The 16,106-nt window shown below is 44.4% G+C and overlaps 1 protein-coding gene, 1 long non-coding RNA gene and 1 other non-coding gene across 3 annotated transcripts; 2 read left to right on the plus strand and 1 right to left on the minus strand.

Moving 5' to 3' along the window:
• Positions 1–357: 357 nt before the first annotated feature.
• LOC118620484 lies at positions 358–7,100 on the minus strand. Its single transcript, XR_004957411.1, has 3 exons — positions 7,029–7,100; positions 3,316–3,597; positions 358–454 (listed from the first exon to the last, which is right to left on the minus strand). It is a non-coding gene; the product is annotated as an uncharacterized LOC118620484 (long non-coding RNA).
• Positions 7,101–8,290: 1,190 nt separating this feature from the next.
• Positions 8,291–8,363, plus strand: TRNAR-CCU. The gene has a single exon. It is a non-coding gene; the product is annotated as a tRNA-Arg (tRNA).
• A 491-nt stretch (positions 8,364–8,854) lies between these two features.
• Positions 8,855–14,108, plus strand: FMC1 (formation of mitochondrial complex V assembly factor 1 homolog). The gene is made up of 2 exons (XM_036246158.1): positions 8,855–9,050; positions 13,612–14,108. Exons 1-2 carry the CDS (start codon positions 8,913–8,915, stop codon positions 13,813–13,815), a joined length of 342 nt encoding a protein of 113 aa, XP_036102051.1. The 5' UTR covers positions 8,855–8,912; the 3' UTR covers positions 13,816–14,108.
• The last annotated feature ends 1,998 nt before the right edge of the window (positions 14,109–16,106 follow it).

Raw genomic sequence — 16,106 nt, forward strand, 5'->3', positions numbered from 1 at the left:
TTAATAGTCACGTTTACTTCCGAGTATTACAATGTACTGCAGTTTGTATGCTACAGATGTTGTGAATAAGGTTAATGCGATTAAAAGTAAGACCTTTACATAGTAGGAACTACTATGTAATGGGAAGTACCCATGGAAATCCTGTAAACCACAGAGATTGAGTGATTATATTGCCAGAAAGTATTTACAAGAGTTGTCACACTTAAAAATTAATCACCTGTTTTTCTTATACAAAGCAGGCAAGTGTTTCTCCTTGTCCGCCCTCCTCTGTGATGACAAGAGGCTACGGGGAGGATGCAGTGTGCGATGGAGTCTGCTCTGTGGCAGCCAGCACTCATTCCCACATCTCTCCATGCTTCTCTGTGTTACAGGGACTAGAATGATGGAAACCGCGTTTCCCAAACGCCTTTGCCTTCACGGGTCTGGATGTGATTTCCTTCTGGATGTGATTTTCCTAGGTGGGAGGAAAAAGTGGCATTACTTTCTCTCTGGCAGCACCTAGCAAAACACAGGCCACGGTAGACGTAAAATTCTGCCGTAGCCTCCAGGTGACCTGTCAGCCCCCGTTTCAGTACTTGGGGGCAGCTCTGCTCGGCGTTGGGGGTTCCCTGCATTTTTCTGATCTGGGTAACAGCAGAAACCTCCTGGTACTCTGAATTTCTGAACGTTAATGGCAACGTCCCCTAACTCCTGCAAGTCCTTCTGAGAGTACCATGAGCACCTCAGTGCCCTGCAGTCAACCCTTTCCGGCCTGAAAAGCCTCCAGTGGTTTCTCTTTCTGACTGAGCCCTGATGGATACAGCTGCCTGCTGATACTTGGAAAGAAATGGACATACTTAATGGGTCTCTTTAAGTTAAAAGTAATTTTTAAAATCTGTAAGTGAGGCATTAACTGCCTTTTTAAAAGAAACTCATGTGATGAAGAGATAAATTTGAAAATGAATGTTTAGAAATGTTTATCACTATGTGATTTTGTTGCTCAAAATAATGTGTTAAACTGAGATTTTAAAAAGAATGAAACACTGAGTTACATTGTTTTCATTAAAATAAACAATAATCATCTTTCTTTACTGAGAGAAATTAGGACATTTTTACTGTTAAAAAAGAAAATAAAAATATTTTCAAAATATTGTTTATTTTATTTTTTGTTTGTTTTGGGGGGGCTTGTCTGGGATTTGAACTGTTTGTTTCATTTTAAAAACATAATTATTTCTATTTTGTGTATGTTTTAAATATTTATGCCACATTGATCCAGTAGTACATGTATGTGATTTAAAAACAGATACAAAGCCCTGGCCGGTTTGGCTCAGCGGTTGGAGCATCGGCCTGCGGACCAGTGAGTCCTGGGTTCGGTTCCTGCTAGGGGCACATACCAAAAAAAGAATAGATACAAAGATTATGACAGAGGCACAAGATGTTTACTGCAATGAATACATACAATCAAAAAGTTTACAAAAAAAAAAAGTTTGCAAATCATTGGTTTAGATTAATGGTGATGGATCGAGGCTTGGGGTGGTGAACACAACACAGTGTACAGATGACGTGTTGTAGAATCATGCACCAGAACCCTGTATAATTTTGTTAAACAGTCACCCCAATGTATTCAATAAAAAGGAAAATTAGTTGTTTTTAAAAACGAGACAAGGAAGACATGGTTATGGTAATAGGTAATCAGGGCAGTACAATTACTTATGATTCATAACAGGGTGATCTTTGACAGTGCTAACTGATCCTTGGATCCTCAGCACAAAAACACAGGAGCAATCCACTAAGATCCCTTTTGATATAAAAACTAAACAAAAATAAATAAGAACAGAACAAGAGGCCCAGCCGGTGTGGCTCAGTGGTTGAGCATTAACCCACACACCAAGAGGTCACCAGTTCGATTCCCATTCAGGGCACATGCCCAGCTTATGGGCCCAATCCCCAGTGGGGGGCCATGCAGGAGGCGGCCAATCGATGTTTTCTCCCATGGATATTTCTATCTCTCCCTTTCCCTCCCCCCCCTCTCTAAATATCAATAATGAAAAAAAAAAAGAACAAAACAAGAAAAGCCCCTATTTTTTTTTTCTCTTTATTGATTTTAGAGAGGAAGGGAGAAGGAGAGAGAAATAGAAACATCGATGAGAGAGAACATCGATTGGCCACCTCCTGCATGCCCCTCACTGGGGATTTGGCCCACAACCTGGGCATGTGCCCTGATCAGGAACTGAACCGGCAACCTCTTGGTGCATGGGTCGATGCTCAACCACTGAGCCACACCGGCTGTGCAAAAGCCCCTATTTCTTAAGAACAAAGGCATAAAATGAACTGCCACAATAGAGTCAAAAACCCAACAACCAGTGCCCAGACAGGAATCACTGCACAGACCCAAAAGCCCATCAACGAAGGAAGGAGCCCAGAAAACCCCTGCGAGAAGACCCTAAGATGCCATCACTTGTGTCAGTCTTCTGGCCTCCAGTGGGATTGGCTACCATTTTGCAAGGATGGCTGTGCAATATCGAGATAAGGACAACACTTTCGCCGATTACTGAACATTGATTTGCTCTGAGCTACAAAATCAGTGCTCTAGGACACACATCTGTAGTGTCACAGTTGATGGAAATGAGTGCCTACAGAATTATACTCTCCCAGATATACCCTCTTTGATTAGTCCTGGCTCTTTCCCACCAAAATCTCCCCCAAATTCTTATCTGCATGGCCAGGTAGCCAGTCACTGTTGTCGTTGCAGAGTTAAGACTGGATCCCCGGAGGTCTGTTCCCCCAGTTTCACTGGGCATAGAAAACTTGTCCCAAAACAACAACTTTCCCCTCAGACAGCTTAAAGGACAAAATAATGGTGGCATAATGGTGGCCTCACAATGGCTGGGGAATGGAGGTACGGTCTTTCTACTTAAAGGTATGGGCATTGCCCCACCTCGACACTTGCACACACATAAGCTGAAGATGCCTTCACATCATTTGGGTCTCTGCTCAAACGTCACCTTATCAGTAAGGACCTCCCTGAAGACATGACAAAACAGCAGGTCTCAATTCCCTGCCCCCTTCTTTTTCTCTGTAGCACTCATCACCATTTGACAAATGTTATGTTTAACTTGCTTATTTGAATATTGTCTGTCCACCTTCCTAGAATGGAAGTTTCATGAGTATAGGAAGTTTCACCTACTCTGCTTGCTTTTGTCTCCCTAGCATATTGAAGAGTGCCTGACTCACAGCAGATGACCAATTAAAAATTCCCTGAATGATAAAATATTTGCTTTCTCAGCCTCCCTTGACTATTGCATGGCCCAGGCCATGCTAATTAGAAGTACTCACCCCAGAACATGAGTCTTAGGTAATGACTTAATCCATTCGGGCACAGCTATAGGCAGTGTCCTGGAGTAGCAGCTTTGGTGTTGGTGTCCAGTCCCTGTCCAGTGTCACTGTGTCAGCCTTGCAAACTGTAGTGACTGTGCCTGGTAGTGTTTTCCCTGGAGCAGATCTGGGGCAGGATTTTAAGTGAGGTTCTGGCTGTGTAGATTCCAAGCCTGATCTCTAACTTTACCAGGACATTCTGAGAATCACCCAGCACCTTCTTTTTTTTTTGTTAATCCTCACCTGAGTGGAAGGGAGAGAGAGAAACATCGCTGTGAGACAGACACATCAATCTGTTCCCTCCCACATGACCCTGACCAGGACCAGAGCTGGGGATCAAACCTGCAACCCAGGTACTTGCCCTTGACTGACAATCAAACTTGAGACCCTTCAGTCCTCGGGCTGACACTCTTAGCACTGAGTCAAACCGCCCAGGGCTCATCCAGCATCTTTTAAATTAAAATTCCTTTTCTGCTATAAATTTTTTTTTCTTTTATTGATTTTAGAGAGAGAGGAAGTGAGAGGGAGAGAGAAATAGAAACATCAATGAGAGAGAACATCGATTGGCTGCCTCCGGCATGCCCCCCACTGGGGATCAGGCCTACAACCTGGGCACGTGTCCTGACTGGGAATTGAACTGGCGACCTCTTGGTGCATGGGTCGATGCTCAACCAGTGAGCCACACCGGCTGGACTCTGCTATAAATTTAAAAAAAAAAAAAAAAAAAAAAAATATATATATATATATATATATATATATATATATATATATATATATTTTATCCTCACCTGAGGATATTTTTCCATTTTTTGTACAGATAGAGTGGGAGGGGGAGAGAGGAAGGGAGAGAGAGAGAGAAGCATCGACGTGAAGGGACACGTGCTGCCACCCGCACGACCAACCAGGGCCGGGGACAAACTGCAACCGAAGTACGTGCCCTTAGCGGGAACCGAACCCGGGTCTCTCCGGACCTCAGGCCGATGCTCTAACCGCTGAGCCAAACTGGCCAGGGCTAAAAATATATTTTTATTGATTTTTTTTTTTTAGAAGGAGAGGGAGGGAGAGAGAAAAACATCAATGTGAAAATCATCAATCAGATGCCCCCAACACTCCCCCAATGGGGATCAAGCCCAAAACCCAGGCATGTGCCCCAAATGGGAATCAAACTGGTGACTCCTTGGTGCATGGGATGATACCCAATTCACTGAGCCACACTGGCTGGGCTCTGCTATAAAATTTTATTTTTTTTCTTTATTGATTTTAGAGTGGAAGGGAGACGGAGAGAGAGAGAGAAACATCTATGAGAGAGAACATCGATTGGCCGCCTCCTGCATGCCCCCCACTAGGGATTGTGCCTACAACCTGGGCATGTGCCCTGACCAGGAATCAAACCAGTGACCTCTTAGTACATGGGTCGATGCTCAACCACTGAGCCACACCAGCCCTGGCTCTGCTATAAAATTTTAACATTAAAAAAAAAAGCTTTGAGCATGCTTTTTTTTCTCTCTCGGAGCACGCTGACACTTTTCCTCCTTTCTTCCCCCCAGACATATTCTCTTTTTTCTAAACTCCAAGGGCCCTTCTTTTGCCTCTGTAACCCATTTCCTGATCCCATGCAACCCAGCTGGCTCACCTTTTCTACCTCTGTGACTTTCTAAACAAACTTATAATTTGAAGAAAAAAAAGGGGGGGGGGGTTTTAGTTAGATTGTATTGGGTCAAATGCAGCTGCACTATTGACCAGTTGGCTAAACCATGAAGCTTCTCTGAGATTGTTCCCTCATTTGTAAGTGGGTAAAATCAGAGTACTACCTCATAGGATTGTGGTGAGGTCAAATGAGACATTACCTGTAAAAAGTTCTGGGACAAACAGTTCCCACACTTGCAGCCCCCCTAGGTTATTTACGGCCTACAGAAGTGTTTTGACAAACTGTTGTTTTTAACGCTGCTAACATTGAAAAGTTATAGCATTTCATAAAAATTCTGGATTTACGATTTCTCTTGAAAAAAACAGAAGCTCTGGCAACACTGAGAACACACTCCTACTTTGCAACACAATGAGATTGCCATGAAGCTGTCTACTCCTGTGGAGGAGGTAGGAACCCATTTGGTCTGCCAGATTCACTGTTACCTGCCTGGTCCCTGCTGTAGGGTTTGAGTTTGTAGCCCTGTACTAGGAATTTAAAGATTTTCTAAAGCTTCAAAATTTAAAAGTTTGGCTAAATTGTCTCTTAAGAACTTTTCAGACTGATTTGTTTTTCGATTGCTGCACAGTAATTCCAAAACATGGTGGGATTATTCCTAAACAACAGCCATTTTATTATCTTTATTTATTTTTTATTGATTGATAGGAAGTGAGAGGGAGAGATAGAAACATTGATGAGAGAGAACATTGATTGGTCACCTCCTGCATGCCCTCCACTGGGGATCAGGCCCACCACCTGGGCATGTGCTCTGACCCGGAATCTTACTGGGGACCTCTTGGTGCACTGGTAGACGCTCAACCACTGAGCCACACTGGCCGGACCATTTTATTATCTTTATTTTATTTATTTATTTTAATCCTCACCCAAGGACTTTTTTTTTTTTTTTTTCATTTATCTTCAGATAGAGGGGGAGCAGGAGAGGGAGGGGGAGAGAGAGAGAAACATCCACGTGAGAGAGACACATGGAGTGGTTGCCACCCACACGACCCCAACCAGGGCCGGGGACAAACTGCAACTGGGGTACATGCCCTTAGCAGGAACTGACCCCGGGACTCTCTGGTCTGCAGGCCGACACTCCGACTGCTGAGCCAAACTGGCCAGGGCCCATTTTATTATCTTTAAAAAAATTTTTTTTTATTTTAATTGACTAGGTTTAGCTGGGCAGTTCTCTGCTCCATATAATGTTGACTGAGACTGTGGTCATCTGGAGGTGCCCGTGGACTGGGACGTTTAAGATGGCTCACTCACATGGAGGAGGGTAGCTGGTGCTGTCAGCCGAGGGTTCAGCTGGGCCTGTCTCAGTACTCCACTGTGCCTTGAGGCTTCTTTCACAGCATGGTAACTAGATAAGAAGCAGGAAGTGCAGTTGCCAGTTTTAAGGCCTGGCATTCCAGAGAAGTTTCAGAATGTCACTTTTGCTACATTCTGCTGGTCAAAGCTAGTCACAAGCCTGGCCTGAGACTCAAAAGAAGGGGGGAAGGGTGGGATGCGAAATAAGTGTCTACCCTTGATAAAAGGAACAATACACACACTCACAGAGGAGAATGTGGGGGAGGGGGGAGGCATCTATGGAGAGTATTGGCTACACAGAGCTAACTTTTTATTTTTAGAGTTAACATTTTAAGAGTATTTACCTTAGTGTAAGAATGTCTTAGGGTGGAAGAAAAGTCTTTTGGCAGCTCAGTAAAAAGGAATTCAAAATTAGTTCTAATTGCCTCTTACTACAACAGATCAACAGTTTTTGAAGACCTACTTCCTATAAATTCTCACACTCAGAGCTAGCTTCAATTCATCAAATCCATTTCTAACAAATTTGTATTAGGAGAATAATACATGATTGCATTCTCCCTAACCCCTCCTGCATGCATATTTGCCTTTAAAAATCAGATACTTGTGAATTACAAGTTGACAAAATGAAAGCTTTATTAGTGCAACAGGGAGAGATTCATTCATTCATATTAAGTCATACCAGTTTCATCTGTTGATTCTGGAAGTGTCCGAATTCCAGCCAAAATATGAAAGGTTACATAACAGCCACAGCTGGAGCGGTGAACAGGGACCTAGGAGAGACCTGTTAGAGTGGGAATCCCTGAGTCTGAGGAATTGCATCTTGGCTCATGTGGAAGGTGATGGAGCTGAGACATAGGTAACCTAATTGTAAAATAAAATAAAATAAAATAAAATATAAAATAAAATAATAAAATAAATTACATAGGTAATCTAGGAGCCCAGAGGTGAAGTGAATAATTTTAAGCTTGCCATATTGACTACAAGGGCCTAGAGAAGGGTCTGACGAAGACTTCCCAAAGAAACTTGAAGCCCAAAATACCGATAAATAGGAATATTAATACAAACTGTCAAGTTTCAGGCAGAAAGAATGATGGGTGGAGAGGCAGACAATGAGAAGTTCAGATACCTGGCTCAGAGGGTAAGAGGAAACATAACAGATATTAAGGTTGAAATAAGTGTCAATTTAGGCAGGGTCCAGTAGTCTAAACTTTATTTAATGGCCTTAGGAAGCCTGCAAGACTGTAATCAAGGGTTAAGGTCACCAAGACTCAGAGAAGTGACTCGTCCAAGTTATACAATTAGGGACAGAACCAGAAAATGAACTAGCTCCTAATTATCTCTAACTAACTGATTCCGAATGCATTAAGAACTAATTTTCCGCTGTCCCATATTTATCACTGAGCAGCCAATTCAGAAGAAAAGGTACACATGTCTAACCCCGCACGGAAATGGCCTCAGCCCTTCAACCGGAAACACAAAATGACCGCTTCGAACGCCCCCTAACGGTGGGCTCGCGGCAAAGTAAGTCGGGAAAGCCGCCCACACCGGAAGGGGCCAGTTGTTTCCGGTAAAAGCCCCGCGGAGCCTGGGCTAAAAGGGGGATTCTCCGAGATTCGGCCAGTGTGCTCAGCGTGCTCGGCTGCGCGACGTCGCAAGCCGGCTTCTGCGCAGGCGCGGGGACTATTACGCAGGAAACGCGTAGGCAAAAACCGTGCGCGTGCCCGTCTTCCGTTGGGCGCAACGGTGCTGTTTCGGGGGTAAAACTCTTGGAGCCGTAACGCGGCCATTTATTCTCTTAACTACAACTCCCGGCATGCCTCGCCCTTCATATTGGTACTAGGTGTGGTCTCCCAGGATAGGTTAAAAAGAAACCTAAGTGATAATGACGTACCGAAGAAAAAAAAACATTGAATACGTTTTTTCAGGGCGTCACTCACAGGAGCCCCAGTGGCCTAATGGATAAGGCATTGGCCTCCTAAGCCAGGGATTGTGGGTTCGAGTCCCATCTGGGGTGACGAGGCTCTTTTTGGCCCTTAACCGAAGCTTGCAAATTTTACTTTTAAAAAATGAGAAACGTATTGTAGTTTTCGTAGGTGTTAGGTTATTGCCTTCGAGAATCAGCATACTCCCATTTTCTTCCTCTGATTTTGGAAAGTCAATACACTGACTTTTGTCATCCCCTCTACAAATAGTATCTTCTCAGCGTGTTCTGTTTCAATCGGCACTCGTTCCCGCCAGGCTTCCATTTTCTCGAGGCTCAGGAGGTCGGTTAGCGACTGCATCTCCAAAGCCGCAGTCAGGGAAGGGCTCTTCCCTCGCCCGGCTTTTCTCCTAGCTCGTCGGTTACTCGGCCTTCTTTGCTTGACCCTTAGCTCCCGAGGGCGCCGCTCGACGTTCGATTAGTAAGGCTCCGCAGGGCAGGGAAGCGAGACAGCCCACTGCTCGGCCGTGGAGGAGGGGAGCCGGCAGTGTGGGCGGACCGTACCATCCAGCGGCGGGCTGGGGGTGCGGCGGTGAGCGGGGCGCAGGGCGCCGCGGGGCACCGGGCTCGGAGGACGGGAAAATGGCCGCCCTCGGGTCCCCGGCGCGCACCTTCCGAGGTCTTCTCCGGGAGTTGCGCTACATGAACGCGGGCACTGGCCGCTCCTATCGCGACACCGCGGCCTATCGGTACCTCGTGAAAGCTTTCCGGGCACATCGGGTACGGAAGCCCGTGTCCGCGTGCTCCGCGTCCCTTCCCGGGGTGGGAGGGAGAGGGTCTAGGCGGGCGGGGGGAGCACCGGGCCCGAGCGTCTGCGCTGCTGAGCTCGACCCTCCCACCCAGGCCGGGTTCCGGCCAAAACACCCCAGGCCCTCCCTAGGCTCTGGTCAGTGTCCTAAGCCCACGGACCCGGGACCGCGCGAGGGCCGAGTCGCCCGGGGTGGAGCCGGCCCGAGGATCTCATTGGCTGCCTTGTGCCTGAACGGAGGAGCAAGGCCGAGGGAGGCGGCAGGAGGAAATGCAGGGGACAGAGGGTGTAGCGGTGCAGATGTAGGGTCACTGGCCACAGCGTCCGGCCGCTGCCCTCCCGCTCCCTGGTAAAGCTGTCCTCAGAAGCAGCTCCTGAGGCACAGAGGGAAACGAGTGTGGAACACGGAGCGTCCTGAAGGGCAGGACTGTTTCCCTTACGCCGTATCCCCCACACCACTTAGACAAATGATGCCGTGTAGAGCGGAGCTGGAAACTTGTGAAGAGCTTGTGCTCGGTTAGGACACTAACGCGATACATGACCAGGTACATTTTTTCTTCTGTAGCTGATCATTATGAACCCTTGGGAACACATACTTGAGAAATTCCTTTGTGAAAGCCACACTCCATGTCCCCTTCAGGCAAGAGCAATGGAAGATCGTTTCATTTTTCAAAGGAGGCAGCTGAGACTCAGGGATAGTGACCCTTTCAACCCCATGTATAAGAATAACTAAAATCTTGGTTACCTAGTTCCCAAGTAAGAGCCTTCCATTAATTACCGCCTTTGAAGGTATGGGTCTAGCTGGGAGCGAGGTTGCAGCCTATCTCAGAAGTAATAAATTGGAGTCAGCTTGGGCTCTACAGAAGGAAACTTACCATCATCCTTTGAACAATGTGGGGAAAGGGAGACCATTAACCTAAATGTTGAATTTCTGAGCCGTGCAAGTTAGACTGTAAAATGTTGGAACTAAAATTTAGCTAGTTGTTAAAAGGCCACAATATTAGGCCCAGTGAGTGTGGCTCAGCCCTGGCCAGTTTGGCTCAGCGGTTAGAGTGTCGGCCTGCGGTACAGAGTGTGGCTCAGTGGCTGAGTGTGGACCCATGCACCAAGAGGTCGCCAGTTCAATTTCTGGTCAGGGCACATGCCCTGGTTGTGAGCTAAATCCCCAGTGAGGGGCATGCAGGAGGCAGCCAATCAATGTTCTCTCTCATCGATGTTACTGTCTCTCCCTGTCCCTTCCTCTCTCTCTCTAAAATCAATAAAGAAAAGAAAAAACAACAACAACAACAAAAAATAGTAAATGGCCACAATATTAGGGACATCTAGGTACTTGGCTAGAAACAACAAATGAGATGCAGATGGGTCCTGTCTTATAAGAAGTTTACAGTCTGCCTGAGGGTCATACATGTGACCAAGCACTTAGAATAAATAAGTGCTGTGGAGTAGACAACAGGGATTCCTAATATAAAGAAGGGGTAGGCTTTCAGGAGGAAATTCATTAAGCAGGGACTTGGGATAATTTGTTGTTAGCAAACAATGGGGTCTGGGGCAGATGATGTCCAAGTAAAGAAGCTGCACAACCAAAAGCCCAGAGGTGAGAACTGGCAGCTGACAATGGTTCAAACCTAGCATGTGGGGAATGAAGTGGAAGATGCGGTAGATGGTAGATAGGAATTTTTTTTTTAAAGATAATTTAAAAAAATATATGTTTGGCCCTGGCCAGTTTGGCTCAGAGGTTAGTGCGTTGGCCCGCGGACCAGAGAGACCCACTAGGGTTGCAGTTTGTCCTGGGCCCTGGTTGGGGTCGTGTGGGTGGCAACCAGTCGATGTGAGTCTCTCGCATCAATGTTTCTCTCTCTTCCTCCCTCCCTCCCTCCCACTCTATCTGTAGATAAATGCAAAAAAATAAAAATATATATGTTTGTATTGATTTTATAGAGAGAGGGAGGGAGAGGGAGAAACATTGATGAGAGAGAAATATCAACATCAGTCATCAATAGACTGCCTCCTGCATGCCCCACACTGCTGACCTGGTGTATAGGTCCATGCTCAACCACTGAGCCACACCTTCGGGGTAGTAGATAGGAATTTAATGGTTATTGTAAATTTTTGGGAGGTCATTCTAAGATTTTTAAGAAGGTGACATGTTTATAATTATTCCTTTTGGAAGCAATATTATTGTCCTTAAGAGAGGCTTGGTAATGGCTATAAAATTCCTCAGCAGTAAGTCAGAAATTCATGCTATAGATTCCAGAAACAGCACTCTGTGGAGTGCACATAAGGATATGGGGAATGGTTTCTATTTCTTGCTGGCTCAGAGCTAATTCAGTAATCATCTCTGCCCATTTCTCTATCCTTTTCCTAGGCTGAAGGGGTTCAATTAAGGAGGAACCTCTTTCTCCTTCGGGAAAGTACAGTATTCTATTTTATTTTATCTCTTTTGGTCTCTTGTGATTCATTTACTATGTTATATTATTTTTGTTGTTGTTAGTCCTCACCCGAGGATATTTTTCCATTGATTTTTAGATAGCATGGAAGGAAGGGAGGGGTAGAGAGAGGAACATCGATGTGATAGAGACACATTGATTGGTCGCCTACCAGAGCTGGGGATCAAACCTGTAGCCCCAGGTATGTGCCTTTGGCTGGGAATCAAACTGAGACCCTTTGGTCAAAGGGCTGATGCACTAACTGCTAAGCCAAACTGGCCGGGGCTACTATATTATATTCTTTAAAAAAAATTTTTTTTTTCTTTATTGATTTTTAGAGAGGAAGGGAGAGGGAGAGAGAGATAGAAACATTGATGAGAGAGAACATCAGTTGGCCGCCTCCTGTATGCCCCTCACTGGGGGTTTGGCCCACAACCTGGGCATGTGCCCTGACCGGGAATCGAACCAGTGACCTCTTCTTGATGCATAGGTCAATACTCAACCACTGAGCCACACCGGCCGGGCAATATATTCTTGATTGATCCTTCTCTCCAGACTCCTCATGGTTTAGATCTAGTTAAATCAAGTCAGTCTTCTCTTGTTCCCTATGCTAACATAGAATTTCTGTTTCAAATCCTATCAAGTTAGGTTTATACAAGTGGATATTACCTTTTACTGATGTTTGACATTGGTATTGATCTCATAAATTTTTAATTATAAAAAATTAAATTGATTTCCCTGGCTGGTGTGGCTTAGTTGGTTGGAGCATCGGCCAGTGCACTGGAAGGTCGAGGGTTTGATTCCCAGTCAGGACACATACCTAGGTGGCAGGTTCAATCCCATGTTGGGGTGTGTACGGGATGAACCAATTGATGTTTCTCTCTCACATCAATGTTTCTCTCCCTTTCTCCCTCTCTAAAATTAAAAAAATAAGTTGACTAAAGCAAATGAGTCATATTTTTGAGCAGCTTATGAATGAGTGGCATTTTCACATATGTGATTTGCAGATCTTGAACCACACTCTAGTTTTCAGATTCCAACCCTAGATATTTAAATAAAAAAAGGTCAAAAAAAGGGGATTCTATAGACAGTGGTGCCAGAATTAACCCACACGACAGGGCTCCTTAAGTCCCTTGAGGCTGTGTACACATCTCTATCTCAACCTTCCTGCTCCTTTCTCACAACCTCAGAACACAAACCTAATCAAGTGAAGAACAGTGAACTAACTTCCTTCATCTGGAAATTAATTATGATGAAGAAAAAATGGTTTAGAGTTACCGAGGACTTCAGAATGGCTATAAAGTTTCCAGCTTATTAAGGTTATCAGAATGCAGATTTTTCAGATGGATAAGTAAATCGTAAGAGTGAGTATAAGTAATATGAATATATGCATATTTTATATGGAAAACATTTACTATTACTATTGAGGACAAAGCTATTATTTTACAGACAAGTTTTAAATTTTCATTGAAATGAAAGGCATATGACATATTAACCAAAGTCCACAGTCATACGAAGCAGCCCTTCATTTGTTTGAAGGAGAAAGTTCAACATTATATTTCTGAGGTGACCTTAATGATCAGTGATCTGATTATGGCTCCCCACTTCTGCCATTAGCCAACCACCCAGCCTCTCTAGGCTTTAGTTTCCTCGTTTGTAAAATGAGAGTTGAAACCAGATGACTTTCTTCCAGTATTAAAATGTGTGGTCACTCAGTGAAACACCCCAGTGAAACTTTGTAAAACTTTTTTTTCCACCTTTTAAAAATTTGTATTTATTGATTTTAGAGAGAAATATCCACTTATTTATGTATTCATTGGCTGTTTCTTATATGTGCCCTGCCCGGGGATCAAACCCGAAATCTTGGCATATTGGGGTGATGCTCTAACCAACTAAGCTGCCAGGTGTAAAAACTCCAGTTAACTGGAGGTCAGCTTTCCTAATCGTCAACAATTACAGAGTTCCTCTATATATGTATTAAGTATACACAAATATATGTTTCTGTTTCCTCTATGCAATTTTCCTACTAGAAACATTCTAGAGAATGTTTATTAAATCTTACCCTGTGGCCTTTAGCTGAGCTATTGTTACTTTGCTACTTCTCTAGGTGACCAGTGAGAAGCTGTGCAGAGCCCAACATGAGCTTCATTTCCAAGCTGCCACCTATCTCTGCCTCCTCCGCAGCGTCCGTGAACACGTGGCCCTTCATCAGGAATTTCATGGCAAGGGTGAGCGCTCAGTGGAGGAGTCAGCTGGCCTAGTGGGTCTCAAGTTGCCCCATCAGCCCGGAGGGAAGGGCTGGGAGCCATGAAAAAGGAGATTCCTTTGATGCTGCCTTCATACAAGAATTTAATTATTTCTGTCGATATGTATTTATCATTAAATTTTATTTAAAGTTTAGGGGTTTTCTCTAATTTTATTGGCCAAGTGTTTCTTAGGGAGGTTTCTTTACTCTCAGTGAATTTATTGAACTTCGTACACTAGACTGATTGATGTTCTGGATTTACTTCTAAAACTCTTTATTAGCATTTTTATTTTAAAGTAATACAAGCCTATTGTTAAGAAAGTCAAATGTTACAGACAAAATAAAAGCCTTCTTTTTTTCCCCTTTGCTCCTCACTTCTCCCATGCCCACTCCAGGTGGTGTCTATTACTAATAGTTTATTGTGCATCTTTCCAGATATTTTTTATACATATACAAACATATAATTACACATATAAACTTTTGAAAAAATATATAAATATCATGTGTTCATATCCTGGTAGGAAACAGATGGCACACTCAAATAGGAGAGTTAATGAAGAGATATAAAAAGACATGGCCTGGCCCTGGCTGGTTTGGCTCAGCGGTTAGAGTGTCGGCCTGTGGTCCAGAAAGACCCAGGTTCAGTTCCCGCTAAGGGCATGTACCTCTGTTGTGGTTTGTCCCCGGCCCTGGTTGGTCATGCGGGTGGCGGCCACTCGATGTGTCCCTTTCGTATCGGTGTTTCTCTCTCTCTCTTCCTTTCTCTCCTTCCCACTCTATCTGAACAAAAAAAGAAAAAGAAAAAATGTCCTCAGGTGAGGATAAAAAAAAAAAAAGACATGGCCTGAATTAAGGTCAACAGGATGGGCTAACAACAGTGTGGTGTCATTATGGGATGGGCAAAAAGTAGGTGGATAATAATAAATAATATAAGAATTAATAAATAATAATACAGAAATAAACTGTTTTGCATACTCACAACTGGAAACCTGTTTTCCCAACCCCTGTATTACCTCCCTAGGCCAGACAGAGGTGACCCTTAGGTATAAGAACATGGCCACCACTCAACTACAGGCCTCAGGGAGGAAAACCAGAGAGAGGGAGAAGGAATGCACTGACTTCGCTCTCCTTCTGCCTTCTAATCTTCATGTCAAATGGCTCTTCCTCCTGAATTCTCTATCAGGGTGAAGGGCTCCACAGTGCACTTGACCAACCAAGTTATAAATTTGGGGCTTCATTCTGCATTCCTCTCTCCTCATCTGATCAGTCAGCAATTTCTGCAATGGCTGTAACCCCCTTCTCCCCTCAGTCATCACTGCCTCTGTCCTAGTTCAAGCACTGATAAATCTTTTGGTTGAACTATTAAACTAGTCTCCTATATGGCCCCCTTGCTTCTTACATCCTAAACTTCTCAAATAAAAAATTATTCTTTCTGTGAACTATCAACAGTTCTTTTTTTTTTTTTTTCTCATTCGAGGACATTTTTCCATTTTTTGTACAGACAGAGTGGGAGGAAGAGAGAGAGAGGGAAACATCGATGTGAAAGGGACACATCGAGTGGCTGCCACCCGCACGACCAACAAGGGCCGGGGACAAACTGCAACTGAGGTACATGCCCTTAGTGGGAACCAAACCCGGGTCTCTCCGGACCGCAGGTGGACGCTCTAACCACTGAGCCAAACCGGCCAGGGCTATCAACAGTTCTTTATCAGTGCTATTTGTGGTATATGTCAGTTTCTTCTGGTATTATATAACTGTAGACATATCTTATAACCTCTTTTTCCCTCCCTAGACTTTAAGGTCCTTAAAAGTGAGGATCAGCCCTGGCCAGTTTGGCTCAGCAGTTAGAGCATTGGCCTGTGGTCCAGAGAGACCTGGGTTCTGTTCCCGCTAGGGGCACGTACCAGAACAAATAAATAAATAAATAAAAAAGAGTGAGGATCATGTGTCATTTATTTTTTGTTGTCTTTTTTTTTTTATCCTCACCCGAGGACATTTTTTTGCATTTATCTTCAGATAGAGCAGGAGGGAGAGGGGGGGGGGGAGAGAGAGAGAAACATCGACATGAGAGAGATGCATCAACTGGTTGCCACCCACATGACCCCAACCGGGACCGGGGACAAACCGCAACCAAAGTAGGTGCCGTTAGCATAAGCCGAACCTAGTACTCTGTGGTCCACAGGCCCACGCTCTAACCGCTGAGCCAAACCGGCCAGGGCCATTTTTTGTTGTCTTGAAAGCACCTTCCACAGTGACTTACACATAGCATTATTTAATCAGTGTTTTGAATGCATGATTCAGCTCCGTTCACTATGAATACAATCTGAACAGAACTATATTCTGTTAGTTTCTTTTTT

The sequence above is a fragment of the Molossus molossus genome, unplaced genomic scaffold (assembly GCF_014108415.1).
Source record: "Molossus molossus isolate mMolMol1 unplaced genomic scaffold, mMolMol1.p scaffold_m16_p_7, whole genome shotgun sequence".
In the NCBI taxonomy this organism is placed as follows: domain Eukaryota; kingdom Metazoa; phylum Chordata; class Mammalia; order Chiroptera; family Molossidae; genus Molossus; species Molossus molossus.

What these genes read in the sequence shown, in the direction of transcription:
- FMC1 (XM_036246158.1), top strand. Translation starts at nt 8,913, where the DNA reads ATGGCCGCCCTCGGGTCCCCGGCGCGCACCTTCCGAGGTCTTCTCCGG. An exon ending in AAGCTTTCCGGGCACATCGG is followed by an intron (nt 9,051 to 13,611) that starts GTACGGAAGCCC and finishes CTACTTCTCTAG; the next exon opens with GTGACCAGTGAGAAGCTGTG.